This window comes from Chelonoidis abingdonii, chromosome 2 (genome assembly GCF_003597395.2).
Source record: "Chelonoidis abingdonii isolate Lonesome George chromosome 2, CheloAbing_2.0, whole genome shotgun sequence".
NCBI lineage: Eukaryota > Metazoa > Chordata > Testudines > Testudinidae > Chelonoidis > Chelonoidis abingdonii.
In genome coordinates, this window is record NC_133770.1 from 33099198 (window position 1) to 33121326 (window position 22129).

General features: G+C 43.1%; 1 protein-coding gene across 24 annotated transcripts in view; it reads right to left on the reverse strand.

The window, feature by feature from the left end:
• Positions 1 to 22129, reverse strand: part of SVIL (supervillin) — a 248950-nt gene that overhangs the window by 14438 nt on the left and 212383 nt on the right. For all 24 annotated transcript variants that reach the window (XM_075062240.1, XM_075062242.1, XM_075062243.1 and 21 more), the window contains 15 exons: positions 18095 to 18184; positions 17915 to 18001; positions 16068 to 16245; positions 15482 to 15654; positions 13881 to 14036; positions 12957 to 13093; positions 12303 to 12450; positions 12024 to 12169; positions 10444 to 10619; positions 9798 to 9942; positions 9102 to 9378; positions 6782 to 6933; positions 5365 to 5470; positions 4813 to 5020; positions 3984 to 4117 (listed from right to left, as the gene is read on the reverse strand). In XM_075062240.1, coding sequence (XP_074918341.1) covers positions 3984 to 4117; positions 4813 to 5020; positions 5365 to 5470; positions 6782 to 6933; positions 9102 to 9378; positions 9798 to 9942; positions 10444 to 10619; positions 12024 to 12169; positions 12303 to 12450; positions 12957 to 13093; positions 13881 to 14036; positions 15482 to 15654; positions 16068 to 16245; positions 17915 to 18001; positions 18095 to 18184 — 2313 coding nt within the window. The remainder of the gene's footprint in view (positions 1 to 3983; positions 4118 to 4812; positions 5021 to 5364; positions 5471 to 6781; positions 6934 to 9101; positions 9379 to 9797; positions 9943 to 10443; positions 10620 to 12023; positions 12170 to 12302; positions 12451 to 12956; positions 13094 to 13880; positions 14037 to 15481; positions 15655 to 16067; positions 16246 to 17914; positions 18002 to 18094; positions 18185 to 22129) is intronic.

Genomic DNA, 22129 nt, shown 5'->3' on the forward strand with positions numbered 1-22129 from the left:
ATCCCTGCACACACCAGGGAGGGAGTCAATCACCACTCGAGGGAGCCTAGGATGCTCAGGGGAATCGTGAATATCATGTCTACGGTGTCTCTGCCCGGGTGGTATACCAAGGTGAGCCAAGATTGGAGGGAACAGAGGCGTAGCCTGGTGTGTTTGGTCACGAACGTGCAGGCAGCCATGTGACCCAGGAGACTGAGACAAGTGCGAGCTGAAGTTGTTGGGAAGTTCTGTAGGCCTCGGATAATTGTTACCATTGCCTGAAACCGAGGCTGTGGTAAGCAGGCTCTGGCGAGACTGGAGTCCAGGATGGCCCCAATGAAGTCTATTCTCTGTGTGGGAACCAGAGTGGATTTCTCCATATTGATCATCAGGCCTAGACTCATGAATAGGTCCTTGACGAAGTCCACATGATGGGGCCTCCAAGGCACAAGTCACCCTCGAACGAGCCAATCATCGAGATACGGAAAAACTTGTATCCGACGGCGGTGGCAGGAGGCGGTGACTACAGCCATGCACTTTGTGAATACTCTTGTGGCTGTAGAGAGGCCGAACGGAAGGACTGTAAACTGGAAATGTTGACGGTTTGCTACAAACTGGAGGTACCATCTGTGTGGAGGATAAATGGCAATGTGAAAATACGCGTCTTTCATATTGAGGGCGGCATACCAGTCTCCGGGATCCAAGGATGGGATGATGGTCCCCAGGGATACCATGCAGAACTTCAACTTTATCATGAACTTGTTGAGTTCTTGCAGGTCTAGGATAGGTCTGAGACCTCCCTTCACCTTGGGGATTAGGAAATCGCGGGAGTAGAACCCCTTGCCCCTTTCGTCCTTTGGTACCTCCTCTATGGCTCCCATGGCAAAAAGCGTCCGCACCTCTTGTAAGAGGAGTTGCTCGTGAGAGGGGTCCCTGAAGAGGGACGAGGATGGGGGGTGGAAAGGGAGGGGCAAAATAAGCTGGAGGTGGTACCCAAGTTCCACTGTGCGTAGGACCCAACGATCCGAAGTTAGCTGGGACCACGCAGGGAGGAAAAAGGAGAGGCAGTTGTAAAAGGGAGGGAAAGGATCCTGGAAAGTACCTGGTACGCCGTCCTTGGGCGCACCTTCAAAAGTTTGGCTTTGACCCCGTAGGTGGCTTGGAGGGACCCTGATTTTGGCCCCCTTGGGGTCCTGACTGCCATCTATGACCTGCTCAACCACACCTTCTGCCAAAGTCCTGCCTCTGTCTAGGTGGAGGGCAAGGGCGGTGAGGCTGGCGCCGGAAAGGCCGGCGCTGAGTCACGAGCGGGTGCATGCCGAGAGAGAGCATAATGACCCTGTTGTCTTTCAGGCTTTGCAGCCTGGGGTCAGTCTTTTCAGAAAAGAGGCCTCACTGTCAAAGGGTAAGTCCTGTATGGTATGCTGTAGTTCCGGCGGGAGGCCTGACACTTGAAGCCATGAAATGCGTCTTATGGCAACTCCCGAGGCCAGAGTCCTGGCTGCGGAGTCTGCTGCATCCAGTGAGGCCTAGAGGGAAGTCATCGCCACCTTCTTCCCCTCCTCCAAGAGGGCAGCAAACTCTTGACGGGAGTCTTGAGGGACTAACTCCGTGAACTTGCCCACCGCCGCCCAGGTGTTGTAGTTGTAGCGGCTAAGCAGGGCTTGCTGGTTTGCCACCTGGAATTGGAGGGCCCCTGCAGAGTATACCTTACGGCCCAGTAAGTCCATGCACCTAGCCTCCTTCGATTTTGGAGCCGGAGTTTGCTGGGCATGGCGTTCCCTCTCATTGACAGACTGTACGACAAGGGAGGAGGGAGGAGGATGGACGTACAGGTACTCGTACCCCTTAGAGGCCACCATGTACTTGCGCTCAACTCCCCTGGCAGTGGGTGGAATAGAGGCTGGAGACTGCCAGATGGTATCAGCATTGGCCTGGATTGTCCGGATGAATGGTAAGACCACTCTTGTGGGGGCGTCAGCCAACAGAATACCCACCATCGGGTCCTCTATCTCCGGTACCTCCTCTACCTGAAGATTCATATTGAGTGCCACACATCTCAAGAGGTCCTGATGGGCCCTCAGGTCAATTGGAGAAGGGCCCATGGAGGATGTTCCAGCTACCGCCTCATCAGGAGAGGAGGAAGAGGAGAGGCCAGAGACAAGCGGGCCCTGTGTGGACTCTTGCTCTTGGACGACCTCCGGCTCCAGTGGGATTTGGGAGTCTGGTGGCCAAACAGGCGCTTCCTCCGTACCGGTAGGAGGGGGGGCGGCTGATAGTTGCGTCCAGCACCCAATGCTCCGATGGAGCAGAGCGAGATGGGACTGGAGGTACACCTTGGGCCTGGTAATACGCCCAAGGTGTCCAGAATGACCATCGATGAGGGCCTTGATCTTGGGCCTGGGTCTCCTGGAAGATTCTGGTGGGCACATCGGAGTCATGATCCTGTGCATGGGAACTGTCCACATGAGAGGACACCGATGCGTGTCGGGATGGCCAAGGAGGGGCTGAAAACCCCTGGGAAGAGAGTCTCACTCTATGATTGATCTCGCTCTCTGCGGCACCGGGGATCGGTACCGGAAGCCATACCGGTACTGGGAAGGAGATCGGGACCTACAACTGGAGCGGTACTGGGAGGTTGACCAAGATCTCGAAGCTCGGCATCTGGAGTGGCTGCGAGAGTCACAGTGCCTGTAGCGGTGCTGCGAGCTGGATCGGTGCCGAGAGTACCGGGCCAGCAAACGGGACGCTGATCGGTGCTGCGAGTGCGACCGGTACCGAGAAGGGGATTGGTGCCGGGACAGGGAGCGGCAATGGGACCGAGAATGCCAGCGGGATCGCGATCGTGAGCGGTGCCACTCTTCAGTGCCAACAGATGGTGGACTCATCAAGGCCCGCTTGCCTATTGTATGACCCGCACCAGCAGTGCCGGGGGTTGAGGCAGGGCAGACTCTGTCATCGCGATCAGCTCCCTCACCATGGAAAATGTCTCCGGCGTGCAGGGAATAGTAAGCTCAACCACGGTTCTCACTGGGGAGCTTTCAGGTACCGGACTCGACAACCCTTGCGGGACCGGAATTGACGGTGCCAACATTGTCGGTGCCGCGGCAGGTGTAGGTGCCGGGTGGTCCGATCTAGCCGGGTGCTCTGACTGCGGTGCAGGTGGCACAGAAGCAGCGGGAGTCTTATGTCTCTTCACCCACGGGGAGAGAGAACGATGCTAATCCCCGAACCCCTCTTAACTATATACACTAACAATGTTATAAAAACGAATAAGAATTAACTGCAACTATAGAAATTTCAACTATATACCCAAGAATAATGAGAGAACTACGAGTAGCTAGGGAAGTGGAGATCAGCTAAGCCGCGCTCCACTGTTTCAATGACCGACACGGGTGGTAAGAAGGAACTGAAGGGCTGTTGGGTCAGCAGAGGTATATATCTGGCGCCATGGCGGCGCCACTCTAGGAGGCGACCCAGCCGACCCACCGAGTGTTGCTAGGGTAAAAATCTTCCTACGAACGTGCATTCGTCATGCACGCACCTAATTGGAATCGATATGAGCAAGCACTCGAAGAACTTCACATATCTACTACTTAACTGACAGATTTTCATATTGTAAATCTGTCCCACAACTATCATCTTTGTTGGCAGTTCCAGAAGAGAGGTCAATGATTAAACACAAAACCATCATCCAATCCTTCCAGAGGAGAACTGCAACATATCTGGTGGGCTAAGAGTTAACTGCTGCTCTGTTCTACGTGTGTGTGGGGGGAGGACACTTCACTCTCTGGCCCCTTGCATTGCCAGACACCAATAGATTCACTTGTGTGTGGCAGAAAGCATATTTTATTCTCCAGTGACTTCTTGACTTCACCAGGGCTCTGACTATTGCTAAAAAGTTTCACATCAACAACGGAAACAAGTTCAACTAAAAAACAATGTATTTTATAGCCCTACAACATAGTAACATGTAGGTGAAGATCACTGGACTGCAATACTACCTTGCAACATGCAATCATAGGCTTTTCGATCTCTCCTTCCTAATGCATCCCAGATTCCCAATGGCTCTGACCCTTCATCACATTCATGTATTGTCACGTTGCTGCTGCTGTGCAATCCAGCTTCCAATGGACATCTGCAACACAAAGAAGTGATGTGAACCCAATACCCTTACTTCCAACATCATCCAGCTTCATGTACTTGTCAGCAGCCCAAGTCAGTCCAAAGACTGACTCTCTGACACTGGCACTTCCTTTTTGCCAGCCTAATCCATATGAAAATCAATACAGGAAATAACAATGTACGGTCTGACATTTCAGTAATGGTATTTATTTGTACGACTGAGCACATATGCAGAGCGTGAGAGAATGTTCATGTGAGCTCTTTACCAATTCTTCAGTTTCTCCTTTCCATCTCCTATCAGTGCCAATTGCAAGCTTCCTTCTCTAGCCTGGTCCAACTTTGTCTCTCATAAGGCTTTTTCTTATTCTATCACCTCTGTTAGGTCATAGTTGAATCTTTACTTTTAGATGCTCTTCTGTCTCCCAGAGATTGAAAACATATTGCTTTAACGGGAATGGCAATTCAATACTGCAAGAACAGTAAGTATATCTCACCCTATTGGGATTGTGTGAAAATCAGAGTGTGCACATAATGAATGAGGTGTCCTGTCCATTCCTCCTCTCCCAACATGCATCCTTGCTGCAATCTCTTAACCCACTCAAGATCAGTGCTACTGGAGGGTTGCTGGGGTTTTTTTGGGCAGACAGCTACATTTAATAATCCAGCTACAGAATGCAAATATCTTGAAGGTATAAGTCAGCTACTTACTGTTCTTTTATTTTATTGGCTGCTGTTCTTCCTACATCCTTTGTGTGAGACTGTGCTTTGCAGCCATGCCACAGATAGATAAGGGCTTTATTTATATTGAGAACAATCATAGACGTCCTGGACCTTAGGCTGCTGCAGTGACATGCTACTTCAAGTAAATTTCCTTCAATGGAAACTTCTCCTCGTACACAGTACAGCCTCCAGTCACCTGGAATGGGCACAAACAGGACAAAAGCTTTATTACATTCTGGCAATGTTACTAATAATTTTTTTGCTGTGTAAAACAGAGAAGCATCTTAAAGCAAAGGGGACAATATAAATGTATGTACAGCAAAATGAATTTGCTCTTGGGTTGACAAAACACATTTTAAGTGAGGAGTGAACTAAAATGAAAGCATGAGTATAAGCCCCGTGATAAAGATCATCTACAGAAGAAGCTCCACTATTCCCTTTGTTATAGAATGAGAGCTAGTTTAGCCTTCATCTAAAAATCCATTTTTCCAGAAAAGGAGGACCATGGAGCAGAAAAAACGTATCTAATAAGTGATTTACTTTGTGTATTTTCTTCTTCCTCTTCCCTTCTTCCAGCATGCACAACCATCCCTCCTTGGAAGCACTGCAAAAAGCATGGTGGTTCTTTTCCTTGAAGCACTTGTACCTAGAAATGGAGAGCACCACAATACCGAAACCACAGCAAATTAATTTAAAGATTGAGGAAAAACTGCATCTTGGCAGAGTATTAAAAATAGTATAGTCCTGGCCACCCACAAGGGTGGTTTTTCTAATATGTTAAAACACTATTGTTTGAGCTGCCAAATACATCAACATTCAGTGGGACTCATACATGTTGTTCTGGTTAGGAACTGCATAACTAAGAGGAACCTGTACCCACATTGCGGTGTTCAGCAATCTTAAATTTCAGAGGATAATTAGCACTGACTATATTGTAATTTAAATTGGTTTATTTTCAAACAGCATTGAAGTCCATTAACGGCAGGAGCCATCTTCTCAAAGAACTGAGACATTTTGAGACAATAGTTATATGCCAGCCCTAAAGATTATAAAAATCAGACAGATGCCCCCTGGTTACGCAATCCCAATTTATGCAAATCCACACTTACGGAAAAAGTTCCGTAAGCTAGAAATAGGAGGTTTTGGGTTTTTTTTTGCGTAATGGTCAGGTATACGTTTCCAACTTATGACAATTCAAGTTACACAAGGCATGCCAAAATGGAACACTTGCGTAAGTCAGGAAGCATCTGTACAAATATGCTTTAACATTGCTTAAAATGCTGGCTTCTATGAAGCCTTAAAAAGTTTTGTCATTATCGAACTGACATTGCTGCTTATTAAATGGATAGGACAGACTGGTTTATAATCACTTGCACAGAATTTGATATGGGAGGTATCAAATGAGATCATATCCTTTGCTCCCTTCACCCCATGCCTGCTCCCCAAGCTATGTCATTACAATACTTTGCAAAGACAATTCAATTTTGTCTTGGCCTGGCAGAAAATGCTTCTGATGGGGCTTAGCAGAATGACTGGAGCTCTTTGGATACTCGTTGTGTGAGAGAATATGAATTCCTTAATTGGATTCTGAACCTGAAGGCAGGGGATGTATCTACAAGTTATGCCTTTACCTACAGCAGGGGGAAAGAGAAGAAACATTCTTCCTCAGACTTCCCAGAAGGCAGATCTTGGAATTACATAATCCACAAAGAAGCCAATTTTTTTTTACAATGCTGGAATGTTGTTCTGCAAGTCCAAAGGGGACTTTGGAGGGCTGTATATGTAGATGTAGTGGCAATAGGTACACCTTCTGCATTAAAAGGGAGCCAAAAAAAGATGATCCCCAAATCCCACCACCACATTTACTCACCAAATTTGGGTATTTGGACAGTACTAGAATTTTTTAGTACAGTTTTCCCATAGCACTTTCTACATAGTGGGTATGTTGGCAGCTCACCTGTGCTCCTCTCTCTTCATCAAGCTCCACAGTCATCAGTGCTGACGTCCCCTTCTCGCTCACTGTGGAGTGCCTCCCTTGCCAAAAGAAGTACACACACTTCTCTTTTCCAATAGCCCTTACTTGCTGCTCTCCCTTTTGTCTGCTTCCAACTGCAAAACAAATGGCTCATGTTGAAGGAAAACAGCTATTGCTAGCGTTGTGGAGCGCACGGCCAGCCAGCTAGCTCAGTGATGTGAAATCCAGTGCAGCACCGAATACCCGCACAATCTGAGAAACATTAAATCAAGCAATGCAAGATGCATGTGCCAATTCTTCACAGGGACATCATCTGGTGGATGTAAAGCCGCACGCACAGACTCCACTGACTGGCCAAAGGTCTCCAAACCAGAAGAAGGAGCATGTAAAATAATTAACATCACCTTAGAGAATCAGACAACGTGGAATGGTGTAGCCAGTCATGTTACCAAACAACAAAAAAATCACACTGTCTCATTTTCCATATTACACTGTTCTTTGGCAGCAAGAGATTAGCTGGCTGCTGAACGATATTGGAAACAGCAGCAGTTGAGACAGTTACAGGCAGAACATGAAAATTCTTCTTGGTATAATTATATTAAAAAAAGAAACTGCAAGGGGATTCCAAGTTATGACAATCAGAGAACATTAAGGTAATAACTCACTTTCATGAAAAGAGTCTTGTGATTACTTGTAAAAGTTTCATTTTCCAATTAACTAAATGCTCTATGTTAGTCTGAGCAGAGGACTCAGAGCCAAGAATATTTTTTTTTAAAAAGACCTTTATTCATTATCTGAATATTACAATTAGTAATCAAAAGCACGTGTGAAGAAAGACAAGTTCTACATTAAAACCCTTGATGGAAAGCTTTACTTTAGTTACTGAACGCTCTGAATAACCTGTGACACAATTAGGACAAGATTTTCAAAAACAGGAGTTTAAAGTTAGTCTCCTAAATCTATTTTGACATCTACTAGACATTCAGAAGTGCTGAACAACCACTTTGAAAATCCAGGCCCCTCTAAAGTAATCTCAAATTGGGCACCCAAAATCACTAGTTACTTAAAAATCTTGGCCTCAGTCTCCTCCTAAACCCTTCAAAACAGTGAAAGGCAGTGCCTCCCCTTTGACAAAACCAGCCAGAACGAGCAGATTTGTACTTTCAGGGTCAAACTATTTGCAAAAAGTGTAAGGGAAAAAAACCAAACTCAAAATTCTTCAAGGAGCAAGAAGTTGGTTTTCTTTTGGTTTTCTTTACATATGGAATCAGCTTATGGTTTCATGTTTAAGTCAGATAATTTTCTATTTAAAAAAGTTTCTGCAACAAAGCACACATGTCTGGGTTTACTTCATCTGCAGCTACTCTCAGATTCACACCCTTTTGTCCTCTAATTGGATTCTCCAGTATCTTGACTCCACAATCGCACATTAATCTGCATTTTCTCACTACTTTTAAGAGTGAAGCCATTTATGTGCTGTGTCTGATTAGGGCATTTGCCCCTTTGGAACACACTTTTCATTTGTGGGGCTGTTTGTACTTTACTTACCATGGTGCCATCTCCTCTTCTGGAGTTCATTCCCCATTTTGAAAGCATGGAGTGAGGCACAGCCCTACCAGTTCCCTACCTCAGCAAAGATCACCCCTAGTTGGTTGTCTGCTAGAGATCTACCTCCTCAGCCTTTTCATCGGAGCACAGTTAAGAATTTTCAGATCAAGGCTGAAATGCACTGATGAGTGTTTGGAGAGCCAGCACAAAGAGAGAGGCCTTCCCTCTTGGCACTTTGGCTTCACTATCTAGCACAGATTTTTCCTTCCCCCTTGGTTCCTCTCTCCACTACCTGGCAAAGGCTTCATCTGGAACTAAATCTACATCTCTTGCAAGTCAGTTCAGAGCACGGCCACTAGTCCAGCTCCCTACCTGATTCAGTTCTACATTAAAGAAGATTACAGTTACTCCTGATATCATCACTCAAGTCATTTTTGCAAATCAGAACTATGCGGCTACAATTTGGATGCAAGTAAGCTAACACATGGAAAACTGCTGTGTGATGGCACAGATTACATTTTGGTGTGGGGAAGAGGAAAAACAGCAATGATTTTACCAGGAATTCTACTTCATATCTTGCTTGCAAAGTTTGTTTAATGGCCACATGCTGTGGCCATTAAACAGCAAAACAAGTGAATTCTTGTCTTGTTTGACTAATGGGGTGCATCACATGCAAAGAAATTTAGCTATAACATTAGCTGTTTTAGTCACAGACATCAGTATCTAGCATGAAGAAATTCAGTTGTTCACTAACCTGCAGTGCTCACCATGTACTTCCATTTAACCACATACGTGTCTCCCTCATGGAACTGTCCAATGCTTTGTTTAGGCAGCCTACTGTAATCAAATTCCAGGATGTGCCAGACATCCACTGAGGCAGTGATAATTTCAAACTGCCTCCCATCTTCTCCTTCAATAAATCCATAGCCACGGCCTATATTTATTCCATCCAAGACTGTGCCAACCATAGTTTGGGGCACCGGTACCATTAGCATGACATCATATGGTTTAAAGTCAGACTTGGAGTCTTCCTGTGACAAGACAAGTAACAGTTGGTTTTTTTTTGTGTCTATGTTTAGATCTTTTTCTTCTTACCCAATGATTTAATTATAAACATACAAGTAGCAAATGTATGCGATACTCTGTGACACAGAGTACTCTGTGGTACTGTTTTCTTTTTGTACTGAAGCCAGTTCTGAAGCACTGATCAACCCCCCTAAAACACTACTTGATTAAGAGCATGTCTGTGGGTTTGCCATCAATAATATTGTTCTGGTTGACATTCTAAGGACAGAATGATCAAGGAAGCAGTTTAGACCATTGAGGACAAAAAACTGATGTTTCTACTGATGAATATCAGTCATTTATATGTTTTGAATTCAAAATTGGCTTCCCATTACAGACACACAAATCAAGTATTGAAAATACTCAGTAAGTTTATTTGCTTTACCTTCTGGTGAAGAGATTCACTAGAGTTCTTCTCATTGTGTTTCTTCAATTCTGTCCAATCAAGAAATTTTTCTTTGAACAATATGGTCTCATTATGTTCTGTGAGTCTGCCAAAGATAGCCCAGTCAGGACGCCCTTGTCCTTTTCTGTATTAGAAAAAACAAAAAACTGGATTAAATTACACACTGTAACATATATGCAAGAAATCGAATGTTTTAACATCCCTGAGAAAACTCATGTTCAATACAGCTTTCTAAGTCTTTACTCTAGTTTGCAAATTATAAAGTTTGAAACTATTCAGATATGAAACATTTGCCCGTAGGATGTAGGATTTTAAAGGTGGCCAGCAAAGGAAAGCAAACAGCTGTGTACCTTCTTCTTTATGATGGACAAAGGCAGCCTGAAAGATTTTGCCTCTTTGAATGTTTATTTGCCAATACACAGCTCCCTAGCTGGCACAACTTTACATGTTTTATCATGCCGGCTCACGGCAACTAAAAGCCATTGTTTCCACAAAGACAATTGGCAGCTGGCATTTACACACTGACCCAGTCTAAGGGAATTCAGTTGCATTAACTCCCAATAATGCATGTCCCCAGTGTATCAATAAGAGAGCAAAAGTACTGTAACAGTTGTAAGTCTGGTACCTTGGTATAAGGGGATTGCACTCTCCAGGGTCTAGAGGATTTATGTCACAATTGGCGTAGTCAAATGTTCCATTCCACAAATGTTTGGCCAGCTGGAATGCTACTTTTCTCTGTGCTAATGTGACTTCTTTCCCATGCCACACATATACTTCACTGCCGAAATCAAAAACCAGAACCTAGAAATAATTACAGTAGCAATTTTAACTGCAGGGAAAATATGCTGTTATACCAAAAACTCTTTAGTATAACAATGGCCAGGTTGTGATCTAATTAACATAGTGAAACAAATACTTACAAATGTCCTATGTGACAAAAAGAGCCGACAATGAAATAGCAGCCACAGCATAGCATTTGGGTTTGACTTAAGGGCCTGATTACTTGCATATTTGGTAAGCAAGTACAGTAACTCCTCACTTAATGTCCTCCCACTTAATGTTGTTTCAAAGTTACGTCACTGCTCAATTAGGGAACATGCTCGTTTAAAGTTGTGCAATGCTCCCTTATAACATCTTTTGGCTGCCTGCTCTGTCCACTGTTTGTGAGATTCTGTGGAAAAGCAGCGACTTTACAATGGAGCATTGCACAAGTTCCTCTTCTCTGCCTTCCCCTCCCGCCCCCAGTGCTTCCCCCACTGCCAAACAGCTGTTTGGTGGTGCTTAGGAGTTTCGGAGGGGGCGGGCGAGGAGCGAGGATGCGGTGTGCTCCAGAGAGGAGGTGGAGTGGGAGTGGGAAGAGGTGGGTCTGGGGCATCCCCTGGCAAAGTCGGTGCCTGTTCTTCTCCAGGGAAGCTGCCGCTGTTGCTGCAAAGCTGCTTCCTAGCATCCTTGCCTGCAGTGGGCTCTGCCTGTGTGGGGTAAGCGTGGGGCACTTCCCAACTACAGTACAGTACTGTAGAGTACAGTATATAATGCCTTTTGTCTGCCCCCAAATTTTTTTCTTGGAATCTAGCTCCCCACATTTACATTAAATCTTATGGGAAAATTGGCTTTATCATCGTTTCACTTAAAGTTGCATTTTTCAGGAATATAACTACAATGTTAAGTGAGGAGTTACTGTACCAGGAATTCTACAGAGGAATTTGCTTATGAGGGAGTGAGTTCACAGAAGAATTGAAAGTTCTTACTGATCAGAAAGCAATATTGACTTGTTCTAAAAACTACTTTCAATCCCTCCTGGTTGAATGATGTGGCTGCAGTGAGAATTTACTGAGGGTGGAAAAGAGTTTTGGGAAGGGGAGACAAAAAAAAGTTAGAACTGTCTGGTTTAGACTTGGATGGACTGGAAGCAAAAGAACCCACCATGGACAAAAAGGGTTGGAAGTCTTTAAAAGTTGTCAGTGCTGAGATAACACATTCTAATTTTTCTTTACTTTTGTGGTACCAAGGGCTCTGCAGATGGTCAGTCTCTGGCAGTGAAGGGTTTAATGTATCAGAAGTACAAAGGACCTGATTTTCAGTAAGTTTGCAGATATGTATTTGCAGTTGTGTGCCTACAAACTTACTGAAAATCAGACCATCAGTATCTTCCAGAGGAAGTGTTAAGTGTTCCAGATTCAAACTCCTAAATGTAACTTACTGTACCTCTTTGGATTGTAGCAGAGTACATCTTGGCATTTTCCCCCAGTAGTCATCATCAGGAATAAGTTTATCATCTACTAAACGATAGATGCAATTTGTTTCTATTATTGCAGCTTCATACATTTCATCTTCCTCGGGGTTTCCAGCAGCTTGAAGAGAAAAAAAAATCATAAATATTCAATATTCTAATATTAAATTTCTTTACATTGGAATGGCCAATTCAGCTATTTTACCATGATAAAACATCAGGGGCTGAAATAGTGAAAATATAAAAACTCTTACACTGGTAACTTGTCTGGCCACCGAGGAGTTTCCAGAAGTCTTTGGCAGCATGAGTATGGGTATTTATCCCTTCTTCTACGGTCTGCACATAAGAAGCTCTACAGCCGAGTTCCCTCTTTGTCTGAATTAAAGTTGCAAGTTCTGATGCCTAAGAGATTAACATAATTAGCTGAATAGGATCGGTTAAGTAATTTGTGCCTGTTCAGTTGAGGGAAAGTGCAGGAGTAAGAAAGGGGACAGCACAGTTGGTAACAGTGGTAATGGTCATTACTTCTCTTTTATTAAACACCAAGAAGCTAGAGAAAAATGACAACCACACCAGTGCTTTTATTTGTAATTCCAATGAGAACTGATCCTAATGAATGCAGACACAGAAAGGACATCCTGCAATTCAAACTATTTTTCTGTTTGAATACATATCCCTTTCCTGAGGATTTCCTATTTTCTATTGTGGTTTTGCAACTTGCATGTCCCACATCAGCTTCCAATAAATGCAGAGGTTAGAGGAATAAGACATATCTGCCTCCCACTGATTATCAATGATATGCTATTGTGCACATATTCCAGCACTGGACTATTCAGAGAATTGGCATCAAAAGAGTGATTATGTGAAAGAAAGAACTGGCCTGCGAGATCTCATTTTAGTGGACTAACCTTAGCTTTTTCTATGACATTTGCAAACTCTCCTACCCACAGGAAACAGTAATGTGGAGTTAACAACAGGAAGCAGTCACCACTGTTCAGTGATGAAGCCCTTGGTTCAACTAATCTTGTCTGAACATGTCTTCTTCCTAAAATATAAAACCAGGATAATTACATTCCTAAAAATACTGCCATCAATCTTTGAAGACCTAATTATTTTGAATGAAAGAGAAACTTGATCCCATTACACTAATAATCCATTCCCAAAAGTCTTTCATTAGAAGAATGAAGAAAGAACAGCACAGATTCATACTTGGGGGAAACAATTTGTTTTCTTCTATTAACTGATATTTCTATATTGCCATTTGTTCCTGCCTTGACAATTTTATACCCCACTGGAGAAAAGAAAAAGAATAATAATAAATGGCATAAAAAGCAGCCAAAAATCCATAGCCTTTAGCATTTGTGAAACTACTTTATTGCCTTACTAGACAATCTTATAATCAATAACAAGTTTTAAAGATTCTGACTTGCCAAACAAGTAGTATTTAGCAGAGATTAGGCTCAGTAATAATGTGTTGCAAGAATAATTGAAATGGCATTATGGTATTCTTACTGCAGGTAGAAAGTGGTAGTAACGGGTACCAGAATAGAGGCAAATATTAGGGAGATAAACCCCACAGGACAGAAAAACAGAAATCCTGAAGTTTATCCTCTCCTCTTTCCTTACCAAAGGCGTCCAGTCACCATCATGTTCATTTACGTGGCGTGTTATATCCATGACTCATAACCTCCACTTGTTCTTGAATCTTTTAGGTTGTATACTTTCCAGGGTAGGGGCATCTTTGTCAATATAGTGGGGCTCCAACTTCTACAGGAGCCTTTGGATGTTACCATAATGAAGATGTATTGATAATATAAAACCTTCTTGCATACCTTTAATTTGCAATAGCATCAGTTTCTTGTATGGCACAGCACTGTTGTTGGAGTTTTGTTCAGTTAGATTGACACTTCGTAAACTGACGCTGCTGAAGTTTTCTTTGCTTGCTAAGCCCGCAAGTGCTACTTCTGAGAAATTTGAGTTTGTAGACACTTACATACACAAAAGACCAAACAGGAGACACAAAAAGCAAAAAACAAAAACAAAAAAACATATTATGTTTCGTTTCTATATTTTATTAGATTTTTTTCTTGCATGGCTCATTTTCAGCTTTTTTTGTTGTTGCCACTGAAAAAGACAACAAAAAACAGGTTGAATTTAAAGTTAACAGCTAGTCCAAAGACTCTGCTCGTCTTAATCATTAGGCAAGTTTCTAGATACCATCCCATAGTAAACTGTCAACGATCAGTTGACCAAACACATTTTATTTTCAGAAATTGCAACTCAAGAAATATCTTACTCAATATTTTGGGAAGTGCAGCGTACATTTGTGATGTAAATATAAATGATTAACGATGCTGAGAGAGAAGCCAAGACTAATTAGTTGCAATTCCCTTCAAATTTATCTCAGCCATTGTGATACAACAGGCATTTACACACTCCAAAGTCTCAGAGTCAGCTTATTGTAAAATTCTAAAAGAATCTCAATTCTTCACAACGCCTATTTCTCAGCCAAAACAAATGATTTCAGAAGTTTATATTTCAGATTAATGCTTCTCTTTACATTACATCACAATACTAGAGAGAGACAAGGTGGGTGAGCTAAGATCTTTCATTGGACCAACTTCTGTTGGTGAAAGAGATAAGCATCTGAGCTCCACAGAGCTCTTCTTCAGGTCTGGGAAAGGTACTCGGAGTGTCACAGCTAAATACAAGGTGGAACAGATTATTTAGTAGAACACTGCAAAGTACAATACCACACAGAGTTTGTTTTCATCAATACAGGCAACATAAAGATTAGTTCTCTTCACTGCAGTGGCAAATGGGAAACTCTTGACTGTAATGATGTTTTGCAAAATAAACTTTGAAGAAACATTACACTACTGTGGCTTGTTAATACTGTGGTTATCATGAGAACACAATGTCACTAATACACTTCACTGCAAGTTCCTGCCAGAATACAGTTACTTTGTAGGGAAGCTAATGGTTTGCAGTTACGAGGTCAGTTCTGAATTCTTGAGGGATAATTATGGCCATGAGATTGAGGGATATTTACAAGAACAAAAGTTGGTGTATTTCTGACAAACTAGACTTGTTCTCTTTTCCCAACAGAACAATAATTTGTCATCATACTAAAGACGCATTTTATCTCAGCTACTAGTGGCATGTTCAGCTCCTCTCCTCCTAACTTGACTCAATCTCTCAAAAACTCAGTGTTGCTCTCTCTTCACTGGTTGAATAGACTGGAAAAGTTGGTATCAGAGTACTGAAATAGGTAACCCCACTTCTTTCTTGTTCCACTGGGGTTCAATATTTTACCGACATTCAGCCTTCTAACTGAAAATCGAATGATGAATTCTCAGAGAGTGTTATGCATAATATTTTTTTTAGCCCTTCACTACTACAATGGCACATAAGAGCCATCAAATTGACTTACTTTTTTCTACTTTCATTCGCTTCGACTCCATGAAGGCAATATTTAATCTTTGTTCGGTGTATTCATGAAGAATGTCCTCTCGTGCAGCCAGCAATTTCAGGGGGTTCCTTGAAGCCTGAGCTCTGCGCATAGGCCTCACGGCACGTTTGTGCTCTGCTACAGAAGAAGTTAACCTAAACAGCAAATGAAAGTTTTATAATCTTCAGATGACATAACTGGTCTTAGTCAAAAGCCACTAATGATTGCAGACTTGCTCTGTACTGGGATGATATTTAAAGCTAAAGTCAGTTCACTGACGCATGTGTAAGGGTATTCCAGAAATCCAAAGAAGAACTGAACGTGGCCACTATTAAAAGATATCCAAAAAAAATATGTCTACAACTGAATATTTTGGTGAGCTCTGCATATCTGTGATTAAAGTTAGCCAACTCTGGGCAAATATTTGGTTAAGTTGGAAGGTTTCTCTTGTTGGGTAAAGATGGGAGGGGATGGGAGCGGCAAAAAGGGGAGACCAACGGCCATTTGTAAGACATCATGGAAAAAATTATATTTATTCATTCAGAATAGTGAAAGAGAAAGAGCTCACTTTGGTGCATAAGGATCAAAGATGGCATCAAAGTCCTCATCAAGCTCCAAAGGCACTGTGGAAGTGGGGCAGTCCATGTGACGGTAAAATTTGGAAAAGGTTTCATCGTCGTCCAGCTTCATCACCTCTTTCACCGATTTTCCTGTGACCGTTAGCACTGTTTCTTGCATCCCACCAACTGCAGATACAGATAAAAGTATCAGAGAGGTAGCCGTGTTAGTCTGGATCTGTAAAATGCGACAAAGAGTCCTGTGGCACCTTATAGACTAACAGAAGTATTGAAGCATAAGCTTTCGTGGGTGAATACCCGCTTCGTATTCACCCACGAAAGCTTATGCTTCAGTACTTCTGTTAGTCTATAAGGTGCCACAGGACTCTTTGTTGCTTTTTACAGATAAAAGAAAGATTCTCTTAAATACTATGCTGGGTTTCTGACCTTAAAGTTGTGTGTGGCAGTCTTTTGTTTTTCTCTCTCTCTCTTTTTTTTTAAAACCGAGAGATAAAATTTAAAAGCTAGCCTAAGGTGAGATCGCTTGACAACAGTGATACACGCAGGGCCTGTGGTGCTCAGCAGCATGAATTTTCTACACTAAAGAATGAAGGCCAAATTCTGCCATCCTCACCTCAAGTAATGTATCAGGGTTACTTGTAGGGAAAGACACTACTCAGGGTTAATAAGACTGGCACAATCCAGATCTTATTTTAGTGCCTCACCACATTAAATGGCTCATTTTAACCTCCTCCTGTGAATAGTAAACACTTATTTATTTCTGACATGCTTGACACAATGTCAGATACAAAAATAAGGTCTTGGTCCCAAAACAAAGGTGGGAAAATTTCAAATGTCTAGATGTGGGGACAACTTAGTTTATAACCACACACGCCAAGTTATAAAGTGAATTTATAAAAAGACACTATTAAAAGATTTTTAAAAATCACTTTGGAGGAAGATGACCAATGCACTGGTTTGATATTAGTACGGTTAAAACAATGAACCAGCATTTGAAGCCAGATTATCGTGAGTAATGATAGGTTCTTATGCAAAGTCTGAAGTGGTGATACGACTTTATAATGTTATCTGGATAATCTGCTAGAAGCAGTTCTTAATTTGTGCCAGGGTTTGCCAGGGCTGAGCTTTGGCACCTCTAAACCTGGCAAGTCAGAGCCTCAGCACCTCTGGGTTTGTTGTATCAGGCTATGTCTTCACTACCCGCCATATCGGCGGGTAGCAATCGATTTCTCGGGGATCGATATATCGTGTCTCATCTAGACACAATATATTGATCCCCGAATGCGTTCCTGTTGACTCCGGAACTCCACTGGAGTGAGCGGCAGTAGCGGAGTCGACAGGGGGAGCCGCGGACATCGATCCCACACCTTGAGGACAGTAGGTAATTCGATCTAAGATACTTCGACTTCAGCTACGTTATTCACGTAGCTGAAGTTGCATATCTTAGATCAATCCCCTCCCCTAGTGTAGACCAGCCCTCAGTTATGGATGTAAAAAAACTGCTTGAGGCCTGACATGTCTTTCATTACAAATGAAGCACTAACTAGAAGCAAGAACGTAATGGGAAAAAGATGTGTGGGGATGAGACAGTACAAAAAAAGAATTATGATTTTTAAAAAGGCTTTTTGTTGTCTACAAAACAAATATGAGGCGGTGACTAACAAAATTTTGCAAAGACTGAATCACAAAAAAAGTGTACAACCTTTGCTATGGTCTTGGTGAAGTGAACAATACAAGTACACAAAGTTCTGCTACCAGGTACTCTAACTAAAATACATTAACTGATTTGAAAAATCAGGTATGGAGTCTATTACATTCTCAAATTAGTCTTACATACCTTTGTTATTCAGCCTTCCCAAGAATGTTTCCAGCTTGTCTAGCTTCATGTCTGATTCTAATTGCATATCAGGCCTGGCTTCTATTTCTAAGCAAAGTGAAAATATTAAAAATAGTTACAGTGTCATTAAAGCACGTAGAAAAGCCTCATCATAAGTTTCAGCTATTTTTGATTACCTACCTTCCAGAGGCTTTGAAATTGGAGTGGTAGACTTCAGCCTGTTACAGAAAGGGGATGCCACTGGAGTTATGGCAGTAGGTGATGCCAAGCCTGCAGAATAAGCAGAGTCTTTCAGATTGCCACATCCATTGTAAACTATGAGGCTTTATTCTTGCAAACTAATGCCTGTTAACGTAACCTAGTGTGGAAAAGGGGTTTTCTATTAAAACAACCCTTTGTGCTTATTTTAAAATTTATATGGTTTGGATTGTATGTACCATTGTGCATATCACTCAGACAATGTTTTTGTGCAAAATAAATGATTTGCTGGGAATCTGCTGCGCTCTTGTTCAGAACATAATCTATGGAAATAATCTTCACACATGTACTAAGCAAGGTAGCAAAAAGAAAGGCTTGAAATGTCAAGACAATTCCCTTCCCCATTCCCACCACCAGCCAAAGTCCATGGGACTCTGTGGCTTGCATATGCAGGTTCAAAGACAGGAGTTACAGGGGAAGCAGAGCAGTAGATTCAGATTTAGAGGCTGCATCCTGTATATTTAATGCCTTTTAAACACGTAATGACTATTTTTCCATGTAGTAACTGTCTGTTAATTACTGAGGAGCTCAGGTTTAAGTCTTGTTTTGGAAACTTTACTGTTTTCCTCAGATAAAAATTGAAGCTGCATCAGTTTAACAACTCCTTTCATTATCTTTGTATGAAAGAGACATCACCCTGGAGCAAGCCCTAGCATGCAGTAATTACCAAAACACTGAAGGGAATATAGAATACAACTGGGCAGCTTATTAACAAAGACACATTTTGCTACTAATTAAGAGGCCTGAGCTCGGGGCAGATTTTAAAGTAGCGGATCAAGCCTTTGGCCAATGGAGTATAGGTGAGAGAGTGCCTGGATGGATCAAAACACTCCCCCTGCTGCTTGATGAACAAATCAGTGTAGAGAGCAGCTTCCGGGGGTGATAAACGTTCATTTGCCAATTTAGAGACACAAGACTCTTCAACCACAAAGTGATTAAGACTGAAGGAAAAAAAACAGTGATTTGATTTTGTATGTTTTGTTGCGTTTTTACCTTGCCATTAAATTTAAATCTGATCTTTGATAATTCCTTCATCTAGGCAATACATAAATGGTGCATATATGTAAATAAAATCCAGCCCAGACTACTTCTAACCAGTACAAATGTCAATGGCTCTCCAGCTTCCTCTACAACACTAACATCCACAGTAACCGAGCAGTTCCCCCCATATTATTTTCTTCTCTCCTTTTTTTTTTTTTTTTTTTTTTTTGAAGAGCAGTTGCTAGCCTCAAGCACTTAGGGATATTTGGCTCACGTTCTCAGCCTTCAGTCTGTGGCCCACTGAGCATCTGCTGAAGGCCCACAGAGAGATGGTAGTTCACATGGCACCGGCTCCCTGATTACCAGGAGCTAGAAATACATTATTTTCCTAATGTTACCTCTCCATTAAACACCTAATGCAGTTCCCACAAGGATGCCACACAATCACAGATGGTAGAGTGTGTGGAGAAGGTCTGGGACATCACAAATAGGACAAGGAAATGGCCAATGAGAAGGGCTCGGTGAAATTTTTCAAATGAATAGTTTATTCAGCAAAACAATGCAGTTTTGGCTGAGCTGAAACAATTTACAAATTTACTGAATAGTTTCAGCCAAAAATTTTTTTTGGGGGGTGGGAGGTGTCTTAGGCACCCTTCATAAAACAGGGGGAGGCAGTAGTAGCTCCTTTATAACAGCTGGAGAGTGGCGGCTGTTGGCCGGGTGCCCAACTCCGGCGGGTAGTGAAGCTGCCAGCAGCAGCAGTGCAGAAGTAGGGGTGGCAATACCATACCATACCACCCTTGCTTCCGTGCTGCTGCTGGTGGCAGTGCCACCCTTGGAGCTGGGGAGCCAGCCAGCAGCTGCTGCTCTCCGGGAACCCAGCTCTGAAGGCTGAGGGCGGCAGCTGCTTGCCTGCTGCCTGGCTCTAAAGGTTGCACTGCTGCTGGTGGCTGCCGGTCACTCAGCTGTGAGGGTAAGTCAGAGGTAGAGGTGGGAATGCTGTGACCCCTCTTATACTGGACTTGTGATCCCCTTTTGGGTTAGATTCCACAGTTTAGGATAAAAGTACACAGTGTTTCTCATAGTATAAAAGTACACAAGAGACTAGATTTCACGGTTTGTGATCCGATTTTCACAGCTGCAAATTTGGTAGACACCTATATCTCCAGAACCTGACTTTTCCTTTCTGCCCCTGCTCACTAAAGTCTTGTTCAGGCCCTAACTCTCTCCCCTCTCGAGGCTTTCAACCTTCTCTCTGGCCTTGATGTTTACAACTTTCCCCGTTAAATACATATAGAATGCTGCTACTAAAATAATTTTCCTGGTTTGTCAAGTGTTCTATGGGTATAACTAAGGCTGTGAGTTGGTCACGGATTCTGTGATTATACGTGACCTTCATGACTTCAGTCCTGCTAGAAGTTCTGGGTATAGTGCAGGAACTACTTGGTGAAATTTTACGGCCTGTGTGATGTAAAAGGTCAGACTAGATGATCATAATAATGGTCCTTTCTGGCTTATGAAATTAGCACTTTTTAAGACGAAGGACAGAACTTTGAGCTTGACCCTACAAATTGTTGTCATTACCATAACTGAAACAGAAATATGAAAATATTAGCAATCTTATTCTGGTCTTCTAGCAACTCTTCAGTGTGACAGTTACTTTTAAAACTAAGATACTCTAAACGAAACTTGAGTTGTCTATTCAAGGATCTACTGTGTGTTTTATTTTTTAAACATATCATCATGCAGTATTTTACTTTTGGATCTCAAGTCCCTGGTGCAAGACTGGACAATTATGTCCAAAGCTAGAGAAGTTTCAAGGTTGCACACCTGCCATCCCAGCATCAACAGGTGGGACCTTCCAACCCTGCATTGTGAGTGTAACTCCATAGTTTTACTGTCAGTTACATTTTTTGCCATAGAGATGAAGAGCTTCCTCTGGCTGCTTCAGTGAGCAAAAAAACAATGTTTAGCCCAGGTGTTAGGGTGCTCAGCGGGGATGTACTAGACGTTGGTTCAATTCCCCGCTCTGTCTGAGGTCTCCCACCTCCCAGATGAGAATCCTAACCTCCAGTCTAAGGGTCACTCATGTTCTCTGGCTCAGTGACTATTCAAGTCTTTCATACCAAACAGAACTGCTTCAGTAAGAGAGATTGAGAGTGACACCAACACAGGCTGGCTGGCCCTTAATGGTCCAGCCTGTGACAGATCAGGTTGACTGGAGAACAGGTGTCTCAACCTATTGATTGGACCCAGCAGGTGATTCTCATAAAGAGCTGAGTGAGTCCAGTTGGAGGGGGGATAACCAGAGGAGAGGACGGGGAAGCACCTATTTTCTGGCAAACATCCTGAAAGAAGGCTGGGAAGCAGAGAGGGGAAAAGAGCATACACGCTACCCCAGGGGTGAGCTGGAACCCTGAAGAGTGAAAGCCTGCTTGAGCCCCTGAAAAAAGGGAAGAGCATGCTAGCCTCTGGGGGCATAGGAGCATGGGACTAGGCGTAGGGACAAGTTACAGTGGTCAAGGAAGAGGTGGCCTGCTGAGCCCACGTGGGCTGAATATTCCATCGTTCTGAGTATTTCTGCTGGACTTCGATAAAGGGATAAAAAAGCTGCAGCTGGTGCAAGTCAGCTGACTCTAGCTGCGGGACTAAAAATTGCTGTGTAGATGTTCAGGCTTGGACTGGAGCCCAAGCTCTGGGATCCTCTTATCCTCACAGGGTCCCATAGGTCGGGGTCCAGCCCAAGCCTGAACATCTACACAACAATTTTTACTCCCACACCTGAAGCCCGCTGACCCAGGCTATCCACAGCTGTGCGTCGGGGCTTCTAATCCCTCTGTAGACATACAACTGACTCAGGCTTGGGTTGCAGGACTAGAATTGCTGTGTAGATGCACAGGCCTGGGCTGGACCCCTGTGGGGCCCTGGAGGGGGCAGGACTCTATGAAGTAGAATCATAGACTATCAGGGTTGGAA